This window comes from Spinacia oleracea, chromosome 5, assembly GCF_020520425.1.
Source record: "Spinacia oleracea cultivar Varoflay chromosome 5, BTI_SOV_V1, whole genome shotgun sequence".
Lineage (NCBI taxonomy): Eukaryota > Viridiplantae > Streptophyta > Magnoliopsida > Caryophyllales > Amaranthaceae > Spinacia > Spinacia oleracea.
Genome location: NC_079491.1, coordinates 14310846 through 14333196, shown reverse-complemented (window position 1 = coordinate 14333196; position 22351 = coordinate 14310846). Strand labels below are relative to the sequence as shown.

At 37.1% G+C, this 22351-nt stretch overlaps 2 protein-coding genes across 4 annotated transcripts; both read right to left on the bottom strand.

Moving 5' to 3' along the window:
* Positions 1 to 5720: 5720 nt before the first annotated feature.
* On the bottom strand, positions 5721 to 10832 carry LOC110789483 (uncharacterized). The gene is made up of 6 exons (XM_021994151.2): positions 9470 to 10832; positions 8063 to 8254; positions 7727 to 7966; positions 7402 to 7619; positions 6472 to 6726; positions 5721 to 6195 (listed from the first exon to the last, which is right to left on the bottom strand). Exons 1-6 carry the CDS (start codon positions 9903 to 9905, stop codon positions 5911 to 5913), a joined length of 1626 nt encoding a protein of 541 aa, XP_021849843.1. The 5' UTR covers positions 9906 to 10832; the 3' UTR covers positions 5721 to 5910.
* An 877-nt stretch (positions 10833 to 11709) lies between these two features.
* Positions 11710 to 20683, bottom strand: LOC110789482 (ribonuclease MRP protein subunit POP4). Of its 3 annotated transcripts, XR_002533609.2 has the most exons (10): positions 20528 to 20683; positions 18935 to 19204; positions 18158 to 18234; positions 17798 to 18060; positions 16621 to 16689; positions 16432 to 16490; positions 13778 to 13879; positions 12397 to 12522; positions 12247 to 12302; positions 11710 to 12121 (listed from the first exon to the last, which is right to left on the bottom strand). XR_002533609.2 is itself a non-coding variant. In XM_021994149.2 (9 exons), the coding sequence occupies exons 2-8, from the start codon at positions 19146 to 19148 to the stop codon at positions 12422 to 12424; spliced, it is 885 nt and encodes a 294-aa protein (XP_021849841.1). In that variant the 5' UTR covers positions 19149 to 19204; positions 20528 to 20683; the 3' UTR covers positions 11710 to 12302; positions 12397 to 12421. The 3 variants fall into 3 exon arrangements, 2 of the variants coding, with proteins under 2 accessions (XP_021849841.1, XP_021849842.1); XM_021994149.2 differs by having other exon boundaries at positions 11710 to 12302; XM_021994150.2 differs by having other exon boundaries at positions 11710 to 12302; positions 18158 to 18231.
* Between the last annotated feature and the right edge of the window lie 1668 nt (positions 20684 to 22351).

Here is a 22351-nt window from a genome sequence, read left to right as displayed (position 1 = left end):
CTGAGAAGCCTTCGCTTTCTTCGGATGCGTAGACGGCCTCAAAAGAGTGCTACCCTTCCTTTTGCGTTGATCCTAAAAAGGGGAGACCAAGGGTCAACGAATATAAAAGAAGATAAAAGGAAGAAATAGAGAAAAAAGCGGGAAATACCCGGTTCCTAGATAAAGTGATATCTATCCGAGCCGGAGATGAAACCGAAGGAACGGCACGCGGCACAGCGTCAGTCCCAGGACCCTAAAAAGATGGTCCAGGACCAAGACGTTAGCCGACGGCCAACCGAAAAGAAAAAGATAAACAGAAAATGCTGCTTATAAATGAACACTCACCGGGTCCGAAGTTGTCTTCAACTCAGGAAGCACAACCTTCACAGGAACAGCTTCAACAGAAGAGGCGGAATCCCACGGATCAGCTCGAACTTCGGATATCCGAGCCACCCCCGAAGGAGACAACACGTAATCCTTCAGACGAGGATTACGAGGGTTATCTTTTCCGAACTTGTACTCGGGAGCCGGGTCGTGAATAGTCTTCAAATCCAAAGAAATGCCCAACTTCTTAGGATCAATGCAGCTAAAGCCGTACTCTGCAAAAACAAAGCACAAAACATGTCAGCAAAACGAAACAGGAAAGAGGACAAACTCACTGAAAAAACGGTCTCAGCCGAAAGACACCTACCCCTGTCAAAAATCCTGCTGAGACCGGCAACAGCAAGAATGTCCTCCCTCAAAATGTAATTGAGATTCGGGAGCCAGCTAGACGGCAGTCGATGGTTATCCTCTTGAGCCAAGAACCACTGGAGGAGGTCCACATAGTGGCGATGGTTCCGATCTGGAGCTGCCACACCCCTCATATCAGGATCAGGAGCCACGAACCACTTCGGAGGACGATAAAAGTTGGGATGCTTCGGATCCGTCGGCACACGGACGAGCAACCACTCCGTCTTCCAATTGTGGTCAGAGCTAAGGTAGGGGTACGCCGTGATGTAGTTCGGATCCCCCCTCTTTCGGGACTTCTTGTTGACAATGGTCCACCAACCATACCCATCACCCTTGGAAGCATGGTTGAGAACCAGGTCGTGAAGATCCCGAAAAATAGCGACAGAGCAAGGGAAATTGACGAAGTCACACACCCATCTAAATCCGATTATGTGCCTCATAGATTTGGGTGTGAGCTGGGCCAAACTAATGTTGTACGACACCAAAAGCTCGGATACGAACGGATCCAAAGGAAAGCGGAGACCATTCTCCAAATGGTGAGTATACACGGAAATGAACCCCCTCGGTGGATGAGTCACCCGAGGACGCTCTTGTTCAGGAAGCTCGCACCAGTACCCCAAGGCATGCTGAATTCCGTATAGCTCCTCGGCCTTCCGATGATAATTCCCTAACTTCGCTTCCACCAACCAGTCACCGCTGACCGATTTCTCCAACGGACCGTCGATCTGCGTGGTCTCATGCAAAATTGAGGCATACTTGCCCTTCGGATCAGCTTCCGTCCAATGAACTGGAAACTCGGAGTAACGACGACGAGCACCCGAAAAGCCAGCTCTCTCACCAGAGGTTGCGCGTTCATCTTCGGAAGCATCCCAACCAATCGAACTCTTCACCAACGGCCTCTCCGAAGGTCGACCCCTTGAGGATTTCGGTAACCTCCCCGAAGGCGCGTTCTCTCTCTCACTAGAGGAACCAACAACGAACTTGCTTTTGCCCCTATTCTTTGCCATGGTCGCGAAATCTCGATCTAGGGTTTAGATTGAGGGGTAGAAGGAAGAGCGAAGAAAAAAGGAGAACTCAGAAGCAAATTACCTTTTTCCGAAGCGGAATTCGCCGATAAAGCGAACAACACAAGTTCCCGAAGTCTAAAGTTGGCCGAATTTCGTAGATCTGAAGAAGCAAATTGCACTGCGATCGCCGGAATTTAGAGAGAGAATGGGTTTGAAATAAGGAGTAAAAAGTTCAAAAGGAGCAACGCACCCAGTATTTATAGAAAAGATAAAGGGCGCATCAACTTCCTCAAACCCACGATCTCCATGACACATTACAATTCCCAACACTTGTCATCAATGCAAATCATCCCTTTTCAAAAAAGAGAGGGAACCTTCGGACTTCTGACAGCTGGAAACCCACCCATTTAGTTCTAAATGGACCGGGTCTGGGGGGCATGTTGTTTGGGCTCCCAATTGATTCTCAATTGGGCCACTAAGTCCAAAGCCCAATGGCTCTAAACGACAACATCAAACCTACCAATGGCTATTCAGCCATCCATTAAGGCCCAAGGCCCAATAACAATAAATGACCTATGGGCATTTATTATGCAAACACTATAAATAGGCCGCCAAGGCTCACACCTCAAGGTACGTCCAATTTATCGCCTTAAGACTACTCTTCTAGAGAACTTCTCTCTAGAATCCGAGCATCATTCTTACTTAGGCATCGGAGGGGCTTTCCTCGGAAACACCCCCGAGGCTAGTGACTTTGCTCTTGTGCAGGTGAATTCGGACTCCACTCATTCAAACAAGCAAGATCTTCAACACATACAAAAGGGCCTTCATTCGAAGCCCATTGTTTCCATCTTTACAACACCGGAACAGCATGTAGTCTATTTTGGTCGAACGAAGTGATAATGTTGGACTGCGATATCGGTAATGATTCCTCTTGTATTATGTGTTTTGGCCTTATTAAAATATTAATTACGTAAAGTGTAATCTCCGAGGGAAAAGCCCGTAAGGGTAAGGAACAGGTTGCCCTTCTAGATGTTGTTCTATCGGTGCACTTTAGTGGAGACCCGGTAGGCTTCTAGTAGGTTTCTATTATTCTGTATTAAACCTTCTGCTTAGTCTTCCTCCTAATTCTATTGGTGCGCGGTCGCGGAGACCCATAGTCAATTAGTGAGGGGTGTGCACACTAGGGACATTCCGTACTCGTCTTACTTTGGCCATTTCCAAGGGTTACGCGCGACCCTTAGCGTTCTTTTTCCCTCACTTAATTAATATTGATCTTATGTGATAAGTTAATAATGGAATTATTAAATTTGTACTTGTTGTTTAATTACTTATTTTATATACTCAAAACGTTTTCAAAACTAAAATTTTATTTTACGGGATGGAGTTGGAATTACTCAGTTTATCTGATTTTTGGGAGTTCGTCTCTCTTGTCTCTTTTCTATTTATTTTTGCAGGTTGGTAAAGGTATTTGGCTACGAGTGAGGAGACGCTTAGAATAACCACCTAGTCAAGAGACAATTTCTATTTCAGTTTAAGTTTAAGTTGGTTTTTGTTATTCATTTTATGGGAATTGGTTGTAGTTTGTATGGGGCACCTTTTAGACCACTTAGTTAATTTTGACTTTAATGATTTTAAATTGTTTTGATGCTTTGCATTTATTTTCTATGGAGAATAAATGTAGCAGTGACACTCCCAAGGTTTGGACGATTGTTTTATGATATAAAAACAGGGTTTTTGATTATATAAAAGGTCCAAATTTTGGGGGTGTTACAATTCCACTCAAAGACCTCCAATGTTCAATGGAAAATTCTACACTTACTGGAAGAACATGATGGAGATCTATATCAAGGTAGAGAATTATCAAGTCTGGCGAGTCATAGAAGTCGGCGGTTTCGAGGTAACAATGACCAATGCTCAAAATGAGGTAGTTCCTAAACCCATGTCTGAATTTACTAAGGAAGATTTTGAGAAATATGAAATCAATGCAATGGCTGTGAAAATCTTGCATTGCGGCCTTGGACCTCATGAACATAACAGAGTTATGGGCTGCAAGAGCGCAAAGCAAATTTGGGATCTCCTTCAAATAACTCATGAAGGAACTAATGAGGTCAAACGTTCTAAAATTTATTTATTAATGTCTAAGTATGAACGTTTCGAAATGCAACCAAGAGAAACAATCCAGGAAATGTTTACTCGTTTCACTAACATTACTAATGAGCTAGTTTCTCTTGGAAGAATTATTCCCTCTGATGAACAGGTTAGGAAGATCCTAAGGAGCATGCCACAAGAATACAAGATGATAGATGGAGAACCAAGGTCACTTCATTGTTTGAAACAAAGGACTTCACCAAATTCAACATTAAACAATTTGCGGGATCCTTGATGACCCATGGATTACATCTAGGAGCAGTTGTTCCTGAGAATCCCAAGAACCGATGCCTTGCTCTTAAAGCTGAGGAACAGGAGGACTCAGAACCTGATGAAGAAGAAGCTGCTATGCTGGGCAGAAGAATGAAAAGATTTTACAGGAACTCTAAACCTGGAAATCTAAGAGGAAGGAACTCAATGAGAAAATATCTTCAAAATATCCCATTCACCCACCCAACCCCACTTTTATGATATTTTATTACTTTAATAAAAATATCTTCTCTCTCCTTCATTTTTTTTATTACTTTCCTTCATTTATTTATTAATTTCTCTTACACTCAATCATTACTAGATTTTATTTTCTTAATTTCCACCCCAAACTTCAAATAGGAACATCAAATGAGAACATATTAACTATTTGGCTCTAAGTACAACTATTTGTACTCCCTCCATTCTTTTTGTTTGTTACGTATACATTTTAAGGTGCTTCACAATGTTTGTTACGTGAGAGAATATTTTCTTTTATAAGTTTATTATAGTGTCATTTTTTGTGCCCGCTTTTAATTTTAATTGGTCTAATTTTTTTAACTCTTTAAATTTCTTTACAATTTTCCAAGTATATTAAGTTAGCAATCTTTGTTCTTTTTCATTATTGGTTCGTTTTGATAAATAAAACAATCTTATTGGTTGTTGTAATGATTAGTGGATTCAAGTTTTACTTGGGTTTATTTTTTTAATAAAAAGTAAAAAGCATCTTTATTATACGTTAATAAACGTGTAAAAGTCCAAACGTAACAAACAAAAAGAAACGGATGGAGTATTATATTCTAACTAATTATATAAGAAGGTAACTATTTGGCTCATTAATATAACTACTTTGTTCTAGATTAATCATATTTTTATAGTTTTATTACGTTTAGTCAAGTTCTATACTGAAGTCATGTATTACTTCGTATCTTTTGTTGGTTTGAAAAGTTCCATTTAAATAAACAAAATAATAATAAATTGCTGAAGGCATATGCTGATATCAGCACAGTGATAGATAGTAAATTAATTATCCTAATACAAAAACGTTTTCGAATGACAAAAATTGTCAAAAGTAGGGGTGTTCAAAATTCCATCCGGACAACAAAGTAGACAGACACTGGACCGGATATGTACCGGACCGGTCCGGTTGATTCTAATTCGGCGTACTATCCTTTAAATTTTAATCTGTATTTTTGGTCTAAATTAAATTAAATAAACTATTATTCTTCTTTAGAGCCCTACGATCATGTGTTTTTTTTTTCCCCCTACTCTAGTCTTTCATATCCATTTCTACTCCTTTAAAATGAAGATTACTAACTATAAATTGTTTGGAAATAAATGATTTCGAAAATTTTATGATGTTATGTTAAATAATTTATGTCCAATTCAGTCCAAACCAAGACCAAACTAGGAAAAACTGATTTCGTTTGATCCAAACCAGATTTTTTTCGGTCGGGACTACGGTCACAAATTTTCTTAATTTTGGTTCTAGTACAAACCGGTTCCAGTGCAGTGTTAAAAGTGTATAGAGTATTGGGGTAAATCTATTAAAAGTCGCGGGTAGTCATCATCATGCAGCAGGACTAGATACAATGACCTACTCGTAGCTTGAGATCAGCATGAACCAAAATGATCCATCTCTGAATAATATTACGATGAATCCTCGGTGAAGATAGCAATTTAACCTAGTAGAGCAAAGCTAGCATATTTACAATGTTGCTATTGTCACAGTAAAAATTCTGAAAGTGTTGAACAAGAAGGTAAAAGAGTAAAAAAAAAAAAGATATGGTATGAAGTCTCATTCTTGTGCGGCATTAGCAGTAGATGCCTCTTGTTCAATTGTGTTAGCCAAAGACTGATCTGTATCTTGTTCTTCTTGTGTAGTATCTTGTTGAACTGTAGTATTATCAAATGGACCCAGTGGATCTCCAAAAAGTGTGGATAGTATCTGTCTGTGACACTCGTCGCAGAAGTATAAGTAAGAAAAGTGACCTTCACTTGGAAGCAGATGCAATGTAGCGCCTGGTAGTGTGCGGCTGATGTATTGTGCCATTGATGGTGGTACAACATGATCATCCAACCCCTGTTCACCATTTTACCATTTTCAGTACAGTGCTTAAAACCAAGTAATAAATACCAAGTATATTGAATTTAGAGCATAAACTTCTGTTAAACCAAGTAACCCTAATATGCTGCTAAATGTAAATGGAGGGATCTTATCAATGTCCAAGAACAACAAACACAACCGAAATGCTGAATTTGTAAAATAGGGTTATATGGAAGTGATGAACAAGAACCAAAATGCAAAAAGAAATCACAGTATAAATGGGAGAAAGATGAGTAATATGACGAGACAAACCTGCCATATGTGCATTGGCCCTGAAAATCCAGTTAATTCACATTCAGCTTGCCCGTATATGGATTTGAGCCATGGAAGGATGCCTTTACCCGGACACCTCCTCCTTATCTGTAAGTCTGCAAGGCTGAAACCCCAGTCTGACACTTGTAACACGGCTTCCTCAATGAATGATTTCATACGTCCTTGTCTCACTGACTCTTCTACATCCCTTTGCCAAAATTCTTCAAAACTCGCCTTTTCTATCAGAGCCTTATCCTGCATGGGGGTGATGAAACTGGTGAACAGGGCTTAAAAAGCATAATGTAAAACCTGTCTATACTCTCTATACATACTTTGTATCAAACAAATATAATTGGCATAATTACTTCTCAAGGATTAACTTATATATGGAAAGATCAAAGATGCACCTAACCTAAAGCAAACTAGAACGACGTTATGACTTTTACCGTGAAGCTAAGTAGTAGTACTTTAGAAGTATTTATTACTCAACATTGCAGTGACAGAAACTTAAACTACCCGTTGGGTAGGTTTGATAATGACAATGGATTTACACTGCCTCATAACAATGTGCAAGGTAATGTTGATGCTTGTCCCCCCCCCCCCCCCCCCCCCCAAAAAAAAATATTTCTTTTCTTCATAAATTACCATTACCCCGTTTACAGATGGTATTGAGCGGTAATGAAAATTTATTAAGACAACTACATGTCTAGGGATAAAGCTCCATGACCCTGAATATTGTCATGTAACTTCCCTTAATAAATTACATTATAAATTCATTACCATCCTTCTATTTATACCAACCAGGGCTGTAAAGGAAATACCACTTATACAATGATAGTTACACTAATAAAGAGAAAAGAATGAGAACATGAGACTGCGAAAAAAATATCATTTCACAAGTAACCATCTAAGAAGAAAAGAAAAACTCACTTTTTCACCGAGTTTCAGGGAGAACCACTTCTCAAGTGAACCATGCTTTCCGGAAAAGAAGCTTCGACGATAAAAATGAGAAAGAAAGCTTGGGAATCTCCTAGCTGTGGAGAACATGAACTTCCTTCTTTGCTCCCATCTTTCCCATGTCTTACTTGTCTCTTCCTTTGTCATGCTCGATTCATAAGGATTCACCATTGGAGCAACAAATGCCGCACCTGCCAGTTTAAATAAATGAAGCACATTAAACAGTTTAGTAACTTACAGTAAATAACTTAAAAGGATAAAACACTGCTAAAGCTAGGATGCTTTTGAGAAATTTTACCTGCAACCCTGTCTGACATGTACTTGATTGCGGCCCATGCATGCATCGCTGCACTAGAGTATCCAAAAACCCAGAACTTATCTTTCACACCCAAAGCATTGGCCAGGTCCTGCACATCCATGGCTGATGAGTTGAGGTTTCTTGACGGATGAGGGTCACTCTCACCAAAACCAGGTAGATCATATGTTATCATACGTACGCCAAACTCTTCCAGTAAGGAGGCCTTAATTCCAGGTATACCTTCACAGAAAAACTTTCTAATTACAAAAATGGTAAAAAACACAGGCAAAAAGTCCACCTAGTTATCCAATAGTCTTGAATAATTTTTTCACATACCTGAAAGTCTGGAAGAAAGAAAAGCATGCGGAGAAATCAGTGTAAATCTAGCTCTATTGCCTGGCAAACCCTGTTCAAGGTATGCTACATTCCGACCATCTGGAAGCAGTATAGTGCTAGCGCAAGGAGGATGTATAAGCATTTTCTTCACAATAGGAGCCGGATTATCGTGTGCATTATTTACATTCAGTACTGCATGACATCAAAGATTGTCAAGAACAACATAAATGACTACAAAACTCATAGATTAACCAGAATGCACCAGAATGCACCAGAATAGCCTAGAAAGGCCCTAAAACATGAGTACAATATGTAATTTAAGTATAGAGAGAGAGAGAGAAGACGTTCAAGATGACATGATCTGTAATTAGAGAGTTTGTGAATGTAATAATGACACAGGACGTTGATCACTGATAGAACAACTACAACCAATAACCCGTACTTATGGAGTAATGGTGGGATTTCTACCACCTACAAGCATTTCCCTAATACGAGGTATATATGACAATTTAAAACCACTCTCCTATACCCTGCATCCCAAGAACTAAAATATGCTCTGAGTGACATCGAACACTTGAAATGGTAACATTCAATTCATGATACGAGTAATTGGGATACTACCATGTGTCCAAGAGCCAAACTCACCCAGCTTGTAAAAAGTTTGCATGTTTCTAATCCATAATAAAGTGTCAAGTGGCACTACTATGTGAGTGCCGAGAATCCAAAATAGAAACTTGACGGGAAGTAAAGAGTCGTAATAACATAGGGTATGCATGGACTTCACCACTTAAACATTATAGGCAAAACAGTACCTTTCATAAGAAAGAAGCAACAGCTTTTCCTATCATCATGGTTATGGATTCATATTGCAAACAGTCTGACAAGAAAACTGAATTCAAAACTACAATACCCTGAACTACATGTATACAGTATACGGATTAGCTTATTTGGATGTAGTATTGGAGCTGGTATCCAAGACCTCGGATCGAATTCCGTCTACATCGCTCCCTTTCATGTTTCACACACACCCAAACAAATAATTCCCCTTATACTCTTGTATACACAGCAATGTACTAAACATGAATCAGTCAATTATTGATTAATATATAGCCACTGATAATGATGTCCAGATCAAAAAGCTGAACAACACTTCATTCAACAACCACCATTTGCAAGAAAGCGACACACTATAATACTAATTCATCATAATCAATGATTTACTCATACAAAACTAAAATTGGAGGACTAGTTTCAAGTTTGCAACATAATTCTTGTCTTGCTGACAAAACATTCAACAAACAAGTAATACTTCTGATTTTTTTTCCTACAGAAAGCCAAAGATTGAGTTTTTCAAACATCTAATTAACAATAATCATAGTAATAAAAGAAAAACTTATGAAAGATTACCTGCAAGAGCGAGAAGGAAAACGAAAAAAATGATAGGCCAAGCATGAACCGGGTGTCGATCCTCAGGCAGATAATCATTCAAAAAACATAATCTACTAGAAATCTTGGCCAAAGGCGGTCCAAAATTCTGAACAAAATAAGAATCCTCAGCCACTAAACTCTGTTGAACAATATCTTTACACCCTCTTGAAAGGTCTAACAATAATTCACCCCAAGCTTTAGCAAAACCTTTGATCTGATCCTTCCAATCCTCCTCTTCCTCTTTTCTCTCTCCTCCAAAATGAGCATCAAAATTGAAATGCCTGCTTTCTTTTGGAATTTCTGCTGCTATAAATGGATCTCCATTATTATTGTTGTCATTATTGTATCTAATCCCGTCATCTACTAAGCTAGCTAGTTCCTCTCTCCATGACCCTGACCTTCCAATATCCGCCATTTTTGCACCAAACAAAAGCTTCAAAAACACTCTTAAATCATCGACTAAACTAAAATTTGATGATTTGGGGTTCAAAATTGAAACAGGTTTGGGATAGTTTTGCTTCAATTTGAAGATTTGGTGTTTAAAAAATCTGGGTTTTTTTATCCTTAGCTTAAATCAGCCATTTTTGTATTGAACAAAAGCTTCAAAAACATCAACTAATGAAGTATCAGATGATTTGGGTTCAAAATAAAAACTGGGTTTGGATTGATTTAGCTTAGTTTGAAGATTTGAGTGTAAAATTCAAAAACAAAATAAAAAAATCTGGGTTTTTTGAGGTTTAGCTTAAATTAGAAGCTAAAATAATTTTCTGGATGATTTTTTGTTTGTTTTTATGGGTGTTTAGAAATTAAAAGAATCACCTTTGCTTGAACTAGAAGCATTACAAACATCAATGTCTTTTTCAAATCCCAGAAAAATAAAACAAAAAAAAAATTATATAAAAAAAAAGTTGCAGAAAAAGATAAGAAGAACTGGTAGCAGAAAACTAGAAAGATAGAGAAGAAGAAGGGCCACAAAATCAGCCAGTTGAGTGCATCATTACAGCAAAAAGGGTGAAAGAATAATTAGCATTTTTGGTAAACAAATTGCTACAAAGCACAACAAAGCACAAAATTTGAAGCTTTTTTTTTACTTTTTGGTTAAGCATAAAGATTAAACAAACAAGAAATTCGGTGATGGCAAATGGACCCCAAACTAGGACGGGTAATTCGTGTTTGGTCTCGTGTTCATTTCTATCTCACGGATATACAAAATTTATCAAATACTACAAGGAATATTGTGATGGGAGATGGACCCCAAACCGACCATCAACTGCTGCAAATTGAAAACAAAAAATACAGCAAATTCGTACAAAAAATTTCAGCCTTCAGAATTCTGATTCTTGAGTTACTCCGTATTATAAGTTGTATTATTATTATTTAATTACAATAATAATTCTTGATAACGTACGACAATTATGATGTGTTTGGTAACGGAATGGGATAAAGAGAGAGAGGCGTCTTCTGCATACGTGGAATGATTGCAGTAAGTGCACATGACTTTAATTGTGGTGTGACTAATGTGTGAGTCGGATATGATGACTGATGAGTGATGAGTGATGAGGTTAGCTGCGAAAGTTTCAAAAGAGCTTACGAAGTGTTAGTTTTCTCGCCCTTTTATTTATTCGCAACACTTGTATTTACATGAAATTTAGTAATGTGGATAATCGTGGAAAGTAATACGGAGTACTTTGTGTATAAGATATAATAGTGGGACAATTACAAGTATTTTTTATGTTTACAATAAATATAGATATACTACCTTTGAAAGGGTGAAACAATAAATAGAATAGATACACGACCTATACGCGCAGACGCCTGAAAATATTACGTCTGTATTAAAAATAAGGTTATTTCTCGCCAAAAAACTACGGAGTATATTTTAAGGTTAGAAGTTACCACAAAAAGTTTTACAAGGCTATTCACACAAAACTCATACATAATAGGTTACCACGTAACATTTCTATCTTAGAAATGACACCAAATGAATTCTTCGACGTAACAAGTATAGATTTTGCCCAGTAATCAACTATTCCGCTTAGAACCGAGTAGAGGAGTAACAAGCTATGGAGTAATGGTTAAGTTTCTGTAACAACAATGGTTGATAGGACATCCACACCTCTATTATATAAGGAAACGCATAAGGCGGCATCAAAAAAGTAATTGCCTATTTAACACTGACACACTGTACAGCTGTACTTAATTAGAAAAACAAAAACGAATCAAACACAATAACTTTTTATATTATAACATAAAAGGGAATAAGCTAACTCAATCTCACTCTAATGATTGGTTCATTGTCAATACTACACCAAGTTGGTTGCTGAACGTAGCACCAACCTAGCACTAGGATACGAACACTATTGACCAACCAACATTCATAATCATATAAAATATTCGACTATTAACGAATCATAAGTTTCTATCTTACTATTAACCAAAACTTGAGGACTTGAACCACTCCAAATTGATATCTGACAGACTATGTTAAGAAGGATCTCAGATTTTCACTGTAACTGCATCGGCATCTGAGTATATATGTTTGCATCTCATGGAGTCCCTTTATTTACGAGTAAAAGCAAACTTGGTGTCACTTTTCCCGTAGAGGTTGATCGTTTCACATTCAGCCAAGTTCTAGAAATCAAAATGTGTTCCCAGTATAAATCAAACATGAGATGATACCATCACGTTCTCTGCAAACATACTGAGCAAGCAACAGGACTCAATACCTTGAGTCTGAATGTGGCGCGGTACATTACCTTGAGCTTGAAGTCTGCTTATATTTTTTTCCATCAGCCACCATTACAGTAACATTCTGCAATAGTAAGGAGTACCTTATTATATAATAGCAAAATTAACCAGGTATGACAGACAACTGTAGTTGAACTAAATATAACAAAAAAGAGTACCTCGCATACAACTGATAGTATTAATTTAAAATGTATCCAATTTCCTTGAAGTGCATTTATCACCAAGCAATGTGATTCTCCAGCAATCAGCTTGAAATACAAAAACAGAATTCCTTTTTGGTACAACTGTACAAGTTTGTACAAAGTTCAGGTTAGATACGGGGTAACAAACGAACAAAGAGTAGAAAACTTGAATGCACATTAAAACAAAGGACAGCACCGAAAAAATCTAGAGAGAAAACAGACAGGACAACTTGCAGCTGTTAATTGACAAATCACAGGAAAGAGGGTACTCCAAAACAAAACATTTGAAGATAGGAGACTTATGCAAACTGGAAATAGTCGAGAACGAATGACAACACAATTTTACAAATACTCAAGCACTCGAAAATAAGAGCAAACAGAATCATATATGACAAGGATCTACAGTTTCCACAGATTTTGACGTTCTTAGACGATTAAGAAAAAGGTCATACATATGCAAACAAGGAATGAATTAAGAATCAAGGAAAGGAAGAGACCTTAAATTAAATGGAGCAAGAATGTATATGTTTTTTCCAACCGTTACGACAGGACATATAGACACAAAGCAGGGGTAACACAGCCATCATCATATTCGAATAATTTACAAGATCCAAGGTGATGGATGACTTCAGTAGGGTACCAAGTTCAGTTCCATAGACATGTGATCTTGAAAGAGAATACGACTGGTTGATGTTATTCTTGATGCCTGGTACTGGAGTATCACAAGTCAAATAAACGGAGCCATAAAAGAAGTTGTATGCTGATGATAGTCGAATAGACCCTCAAAAAGCTTACTGCAGCTAGTGGTGAAGGTCATGAATTTATAAGAAATTTTGTAAAACACATTGTATGCTAATACATGCCAATCCCTAACTCTGTCAATTCCTTTAAAAGTTTCCTTAACAAAATTAGAGGTGGTATTGAGTAATAATGAAAATTCATGAAGAAATTAGACTTTTTGTTCATTCCCCCACCGCCTACAAAAATATTGTTGCTCCGAAGAAAATAGACAAAAAAAATTAACCATGATAGAAGCATCAAATGTGTACTTGTTTCAACAAGGAGCTAACAATTCATCACGCCCACTAATCTACTGTCACCTTGAAACTCATTTCAGCACAGAAGCAAATTACTCAAAGGAAAAGAGGGACAGGGCTAGATAATTTCAGGAAAAGCAACACCCACATCATAACGCATCATCCTTTACCACTTTGGGATAGTAAACAACCAAGAAGACAGATTTAACACATAATTCAAAAAGGAAAGCCTGTGCCAACAACGGATGAAAGAAAACACAAACAAGTTTATTAAAAACAAATGAATAACATTTTAGGCGTTGAAGTTATTGTTTATATACCTCGAACATTGTTTTCTCGTGTAATTATTCCAAATGTCTCGGCTGTTTCACGGATCATGATGCCGACCACCCCAATAAAGGAGTCAATTTTGCAGTCAACCACTGCCGGAGAGACAAGAAACAGATACATTTAGCTTAAAGCAACAGGTACAGAAACTCTATTTTCCTCTTTTAGACAAGCACTTGTCTCATCCATTATTTTTAAGAATGAAACAGAGCTTTAGTCACAGTTGTAAATCTGTAATTGCAATAGCATTTACAGAGTCCGAAAGGAAGGCAGATATTATGCCAGGGTTAAAGTTGTTAAAAAATAAATATTTCAACTCCCAAGTTCAAACCAAGTACTACACACTAAGAATTAAAGCCGTTGAATTTTGTTATATTGAATTTTTCATTAGATTCATTCCTATTCATTGTGATTCTACAAGAATAACTTAAGAGACTTCACAATTTTTGAAAGCTAAAATTTTAAAATTTGGATATTCCTACATGAATATGCAACATCATTCAGTATAGTCCTATACACCATGATATGTGAAGGATATAAACCATGCAATAGCCAACGATACTTATGCCAAAACTAGACCTCATAACATTGGTCACCGGGCCACAAGATTACATCACGGACTCATATAGTATCCCAAAATTCTATTATGTTGTTTTATTCAAAATATACCCCCTCCTTTTTAGGCCAAGCAATCTTGTCTTAACATCCATAATGCTTCGAAAGCTCACTGGTGGCTTGGGAGTTGGGACATGATTGCTTGACCAAAATAAGGAGGGAGGAGGGGACTTGGAATTAGGTGTTGAAAAGACTTTTAAAAGCATATTATATCAAACAATGGTGGAGAGACTTGACGGATAAAATTAACCATGAGGTGCAATCATCATCATCATTATCATTACCCCATTACCTCAAAGAGGCTCCCGCAAGAAGCGGGGTAAGGGGGGGTCGGGTGTACGCAACCTTACCCCTACAATTGCAGAGAGGTTGTTTCCAATTGATCCAAAAGCGATAACGGGACGACAACGGGAAGACCATCTTCTACTTCATGGAAAGGAAGCGAAGAGGTTTTAAGAGCCATTTTGATTTAGTCCATTACATCCCACAGCCAAAAGAACAAAGGAAAAATATTAAACCCAAGGTTGGGGTTAAATGCAATGGGGTCTCACATCTGGAGGGGTATCCTTATAACAGTTTGGGAGGTTTTCACAGATTCCATTCACAAGGTTCGGGGAATGGCCACCTCATTCTTTTTTTTACTGTTAACTGGTTGCAAATGAGGCCCCTTAAGAGTTTTATCCATGGCCTGCTAATTCAAAGAGCAATTTAACTTTTCGATTGCCGATCTAATAGAAAACAACCAGCGGAGCGTATCTTTCTAACTCCTGCAAGAAATCAGAGGTCAAAATGATTCTATCCCTATCCCTAACTCCTCTAACTACGAATTTCATTCCTTAATCCCTCTCTTGTGAGGATAAGTTCCCATACTACGACTTTTATCAGGAAATCTTCTGGGAGCTCTGACTATGATTCACTAGACTTGAGTATGGGAGATTTATACACAACCCAAAAATCCAAAACTTCCTGTGGCTTGTGGCTTGTCATTCAAGACAGGCTGTCAGGCCACACGCATAGATTAGGTTTTAAAAAATCAACTCCCCTGCATGTAATTGGTTCCCTAATTCTAGAGAGGATTCTCTGCGTTAGATGAAAGATAGTTCCTATGCTAAAAAAAAGTATGAGAAAAAAATTAAGAAGTAAGAAACAGAAGGCATAAGAGAAAGGACAATATCTAAAGGGAGAAGAAAAAGAAAGAGGCAGGGTTTTCCAAGGAAATCAGCCGGGAAGGTGAAGCAAAAAAGAGGGAATGGACTTGAGTTCTCTGGTCCCATAGCTAAAAACACGAGAATCTTAGAATATGGGTTGCAGTTTATGCATAATTGTACAATCTTAAAACACGAACTCAGATTACTCTATTCTATGCATCTTTTGTGATGAATAGCCTGAGAATCATGTGGATTTAATTTTCAATTGCAAGGTGACTGAGCTCTGGTAGTCTGTGCACACTATGCTTGTCTGTGGTCATTCCATGCCGAAAGCCCTGGTGTTTGTAACGCATCCCTCCATTTTGAATGGTCCAATGGATTCTTGAAGCACAGAAGAGCGCTAAAGCCTTTGGCTACACTGGTCCAATCTGTATGGGATGACCAAAACAAGAGATTGTTCGAAAGTACCTTGTACTAATTGTAATACCGTAACATAGAGAAGTTACTCAGAGTATGTGATATAAAAGAGAGGCAGAATAACTAAGATATTGGGTAATTGAATGACCATACTGGTTTTTAGATTTTACCCTCAAAAAATGTTCTGTGATACTGAATTCTTGATCTCAAGCCTGGATACTGCACTTTTGGGAATACAAATTATTCCAACCCCCCCCCCCCCCCCCCCCCAAAAAAAAAAACAACATAAATAACAGGAAGTCTGGTGTTTGTAACGCATCAGTCCATTTTAAATTATTTAAAGATAATTCAGGCAAACTACTGCTTATTTAAGATAAACTTTCCAATTTTTACCACGAATATTGCATTTTCCTAGACAAATAAGATACGAAGTATATAATATATTAGAGCGTAGTTTATTCAGAAACCTCGAAGAATAGCACCATGGAGATCTGCAGTGTAAAGAGACTGGCCCACATGATTTTTCCTACAAGCATGAAATTCAAACAACCCTAAACAGTAAGAAAGAGCCCAATGCACTTTCCTTATAATGATATAAATTTTTAAAAGAATATTAAAAATATTTTAAAAAACCCCGCAGGGGAAGGAGATCTTACCCACTGTTTTTCAAAAGTTGCATTACGTACTTCTGCCACATCTCATGTATTGGCATAAAAAGCTCAAATCTAGAAACAAATGAAAATAAACAACTCAAACATTGTTATTGGCAAAAAATAGCTCAAGAACTAACAAAAAGTTATAAATAAAAAATGTTGAAGGGGGAGTTGAGAGATTCAAGAGACAGCCTGATGCAAAAATTAGAATAGTTCAGATGTAAAACAAGCCAAGACAATCAGGTACTTATACATCAAAAGTGTAAAACCGTTAATACTAGCAACCCACTTCTAAAACATAGGTTATAGGCTTATAGCCCATAACAATATTGGGAACGGAAACAAAATCTTGCTTCAGCAGAATGTTACCAACCAGGGAAGATATCCGCAACACTAAGAAATAAACTTATACTATTGCAGAGTTTTGAAATGTGTTTTCCAACACAACAAAGACTAATGACTTCAGCAAAGCAGGCAAGCTGAACCAAGAATTTTAGCAGATGCAACACATTGAATGATGGAAACCAACATCCACATGTTCATCACAAACTACTCTGTATAAATGAACAAATATTCATGAAACAGCTAAGTCAATCAGCCTACATAATCCATCCATAATAAAATTTATGCTTCTTTACTGAATAAAATTTCCATTTAAAAGAATAGCAGGAAGGATTTTAATCTGCTATCTTGTTCAGATATCTGAAGTCTGATTTTGGAGAAGATTAGTCATGCACTCACGCTATCTATCTGTCAAATCAACCAGCGCCTGCTAGTACGCCCTCCTTTTTTTCTTTAGCAGTTAGCACTGCTCCTATCATTGCCATTTTTTTCATTTTATAATCTAACAGAAATTGAGTAATTATTTGCCTATTTGGGAAGACATTTTGGTAATGGATATTTGCATAGGTTAAACAAACCGTTATAAGAATATTTCATGATATACTAGATCATTTTTCATTTTTTTGGGAACATTCAGACGATGTTAAATTAGTCCAGAGAATAGCAACTATTCTTATATGGGCCCACCATAGTCTAGTGATAATGTTGCCAGTTTGCAACATTGAGCATGTGTATAATGAAGAAAAATAATCTCCACCAGAGAGTTAAAATGACATGCATTGCAGCTGTAGAAATAAAAGCTGAAATTTTTACTATGCACAAAACAAGATAAACTCACTTATGTACATCCTGGGGAAGATTTAACAACCCACACTTTTTAAGCTGTTTCATGGACATATGCCTCTTAGAGCGCTTGGAGTTTGCACGCAATGCTCGTAAGCGAGAAACAGACGTGTTACTCCCTTGGACAAAATTGTCAAGTAGAATCCAGTTGTCCAACTTGATGCTCCTAGAGCCCTGGATGTACTTCTGAGCTGAATCACCTTTTTGAAGGACCTCATGTAAAATTTTATCAACTGTGGTCTTGTCTTTATTAGATGTCTGGAAGATCCAGGAAAAAGTTTAAACATAAAGACCACATACATGTACCATAAACACAGGAAGCTCAATAGTGATAGTTTAAACATGAAGCACTCACCTCTACAACTGTCAGGAGATTTTCATGCACTGGCTCACAAATACGCGAGTAAGTAAGACCCTCTCCTCCCAGGCCTGCTGAGTATAATCAGAAAATTCGTTAAATTTTATCCGGGAATTTTGCATTCATCCGAGCATGCACAAGTGAGTTCCATCAAATAAATCCAGTAGCATAAGCAGTATCAGGAAGAAAATCATTATTCAGTATGGCATGGCCACTAAGAAAATCAACTGCAGTCTATTGATACTCAAGACAAAACAAACAACCACATAAAGTAAGCAACTTGTAGCTGAACTCTCAGCGCTCTTCGATAAAATACCACTCAGCCTTAGTTGGCAAACAGTAAGCTGCTTCTCACTTGTCATCTAAAACTGGTTTTATAAATCATTTATCAAGAACTAATAAAATTTAATTCAGTGAGAAAGAGGTGACTAATAGCTAAGAAGCATTTGAAAAAGAAAACAACACCTATTAGATCACTGAAATGAAAGCTTAGGTTTATTCAGCTCCAATTAGAGCCCTATGCGGCTGTGCCCCTATATAAGTAAATTTTAACACCATACATGTGGCATTTCGAAGAAGCAGCAAAGCCAGCAACTAGAAAGACGAATTTAGATTGTCGATCACTATTACTGCAGGGTTCTACTACAGCTCATATGACACTTTGAGTCCTTTGCATCTCAAGAATCTTATGATGCAGCTTCACTTAGTCATTTCTTCTCAGTCAATTAGTACAAATAGAACAAAGGTCGTGATATTTTGATGGGGAAAGAGGACCTTTTTTTGATGAAGCATTCAGCATGCAAGCAGTAGGTGCCTCAACCGAAGGCCCTACAGAAGAACCACCAGGCGCAGACTTCGAAAGTGTGTCCTCAGGCCTTCTCTTCACCCTTACTTGGGGTTGTGCCTCTGCTTTTGCAGCCATAAACCGGCGTTCTAACGCCGCCATGGTCCTTTTCTTTTGTTCATCTACGATCATCTTCATTGCCATAACACGAGAGATGAGGCCGAATTCTCTAAGTATCAAAACAGTCTTGTCTTCACCCACTACATACAAAATTGAACATATACCACTTTATTTGGAAGAATCATCAAAACAGCCTCACGGAAGGCTGGAAGCAAATTCTTTAGCATTATTATTTGGCAAATACTTCAAAGTTCACAAACTAGTAAGTAAGCTGAAATCTCTGAGCATCATATAAAATAGAAATGTACCATTTCCAAGTTTTATGCACGCAAAAGTTGGTGAAAGATATTGAAATATAATTTCAGGAAGAATTTAACTGCATCAAGTCATCAACTTTAATTAAATTAAAAGTTGTACATACTTGTTCTTCATCTTTGACACTTCGGTGTGTTGAAAATTTAACACGAATACTTGAGGTGAAATGAAGAGTCCGAGTAACATAGGGCTTAGCTACTGACATTGTCTTAAAGTACATATATAGGTGATCATTTTTGCTAATTTTCATAACAGTGTTAGTGTCCATACCCTGGTCATGGTGTTGAGTATCCAACATAGGTTCTGATTGAAATGAAAAGTTTGAGTAACATAGCATATAGGCTTCATATTTTCTTAATGTCACAATTAGGCTTTGGCTTGTTCACTTTATTTCATTTGAGAAGCTAGAAATGTATTTGGGGAGCTGCCTACTGAATAAACATTGTACGGCACTTCCGAAAGAACATTTCCCAGCAAACAAACACCGTATTAGTTAACTCCCAGTCACGCACATAATCATCAATACTTGTCATAGTTCTAATTTATCCCCCTTCTTTTTACTTCTGACGAACGCTTAACAGTATGTTGCTGTCTTCTTAGTTCTTACAGTATGCATATAAACCATCAATTACTAAGACCTCCGTCCACAATTAATCTTTCAGCTTTGAATTTTGCACTATTCACATATATCACACTACAGTAGTGTACTAATAAATAAAAAGAAATGTTATTGATCAAAATGTTGTTTGATTTGCATAAAAGATGGTGCAAGTGTCAAACCAATGAACTAAGAAATGGCATACCACATTGCGCATCACTCACCTCCAACCTAGCCGGCATAAAACTACTGAACATGGTCTTGACATTAAAGATAATACTGAGTAAAAATGTGAATTAGAATGCGTGAAAATCAAAATTGGGACAACTGATATGAATATATGCCAAAGACGGAACAACAAAGTGTCCAGGAAAGAGAAATCTGGCAATCAAAGTTTCAAATTCACCCCAAAAACAGAACATAAAAGAAGGTAACAAAACAATGAAAATTGAAAGGTAAACAAACAATTCAGGAGTGAGCAATGAAAACTAATCCTTGGAAACGAATGATGACGATAATAATTAAAATAAACAACTGAATTTAATCTCACCTAGTTAAACGTCGGTAGATAAGTTCGCCGCCGCCGGCCGGCAAGTACCCGGAATCCCAGAGTCAGTTTCACCGAATAGGGAGAGGGAGAGGGAGAGGGGGAGGGGGAGAGGGGAAGCGTTCGTGTGTAAATTCGTGGGAATTTTTGGAAGATACTCTGAATAAACTTGGGCTCATTTGTTGCATAAATAAATCTCTTGACTTGTGTTAATTTGTGAGTCCAACTGTCTAAGTATTGGGTCATTGTCCAATGGAGTAGTTCAGGTACTAAGGGCCCTGTTTGGTTGTCCTTGGGTTGAAAAGGAGTTAGAATCTATTCTACCCATATTATAGGTCGGTTGGGGCCAGAGGCAAAGCGATCCGGACCCGAAAAACTGACCCGATTGATCCGATCTGTAATCCGAAATTGATCCGAAGCGATGACCCAAAATTAACCCGAAAATCGAATAGACCCGACCCGAAATCGAAACCGACCCGTAATTGATTTGACCTGAAATGACCCGATACCCGAACGACCCGAACCGAAGTACCCAAACCGATCTCCACCCGAAACCAAATTAACCCGAATCGAAAATAACTGTAAATTTTAAATCAACCCGAACCGATTCGAACCGAAAATCTAAAACTGATCCGAACCGAAGAGCAACTCAAATTTACCAATTAATTCAAATATAATATAAGATTTTTTTAGCTTTTCATATTATAATTATTTACTTTATTATTATTATTATTATTATTATTATTATTATTGTTATTATTATTATTATTATTATTATTATTATTATTATTATTATTATTATTATTATTATTACTCCCTCCGTCCCGGAATACTCGACCCGGTTTGACCGTCACAGATTTTAATGAACTTGAATTGACTTATTTAATTTAATAGGTAGTAGTTGATAGTGGGGTATTATTTTAATGTAGTTAGTGGGAGGTGGGTTAAGAGGTGGGGTTGGGGGAGAGTAGGTGTTGAATTTTTAATTGTTTTTTGTATGGAGTAGGGGGTAGGTGGGTGAGGGAGGCTACATCACTGGTAACCAGCGACACAATTACCCCATACCCACCTATATATATATATATATATATATATATATATATATATATATATATATATATATATATATATATATATATATATATATATATATATATATATATATATATATTGGAAACATGGTCCACCTTTAAATAAATGTGTAAAAGTGTTGCTAACTTGGTATATATTGTCATTGGTAATATAAATATTGTCATTGTTGTATATATACTGTCATTGTTGTATTAAAATATTGTCACAATCACCCAAAAAAAGGAAATTATGTATACAACTTTAATGAAATATAAAAAGTAAAGAGATCACTTAAATGAATGGATAAAAGTGTTGCATATTAAATGAATGAGCAAAAGTATGTATACAAGTGTTATATAAGTATTGTCATCGTTTGCATAAATACTGTCATTGTTGTATTAAAATACTGTCATTGCTGTACTAATTACTGTCATTGTTGCCCATATGTAATATTTTGTTTGACTTTTCAACTCTTGAGCGGAAATTACAATTTTACCCCGGGTATGGGGTAATTGTGTCACTGGTTACCAGCGATGCAGCCTCCCTCGTAGGTGGGTTAATAGGGGTGGAGTGAGAAATAATATAATATTGTTAGAATATTTCCATTTTTAGAAACAGGTCAAGTATTAAGGGACGACCCGATAAGGAAAACAGGTCAAGTATTCCGGGACGGAGGGACTATTATTATTATTATTATTATTATTATTATTATTATTATTATTATTATTATTATTATTATTATTATTATTATTATTA

Bases quoted from the DNA above. Each gene is read 5' to 3' on its own strand.
- LOC110789483 (XM_021994151.2), bottom strand. From the start codon at position 9,905: ATGGCGGATATTGGAAGGTCAGGGTCATGGAGAGAGGAACTAGCTAGC. The intron at 7,620-7,726 runs GTAAAATTTCTC...TTAAACTGGCAG, and splicing joins CATGTCAGACAGGGTTGCAG to GTGCGGCATTTGTTGCTCCA. The intron at 6,196-6,471 runs GTTTGTCTCGTC...AATGGTGAACAG, and splicing joins GGCCAATGCACATATGGCAG to GGGTTGGATGATCATGTTGT.
- LOC110789482 (XM_021994149.2), bottom strand. From the start codon at position 19,148: ATGGCAATGAAGATGATCGTAGATGAACAAAAGAAAAGGACCATGGCG. The intron at 16,690-17,797 runs GTGAGTTTATCT...ATTTGTTTCTAG, and splicing joins CTTCCCCAGGATGTACATAA to ATTTGAGCTTTTTATGCCAA. The intron at 12,523-13,777 runs GTATATAAACAA...AAACTTGTACAG, and splicing joins ACGAGAAAACAATGTTCGAG to TTGTACCAAAAAGGAATTCT.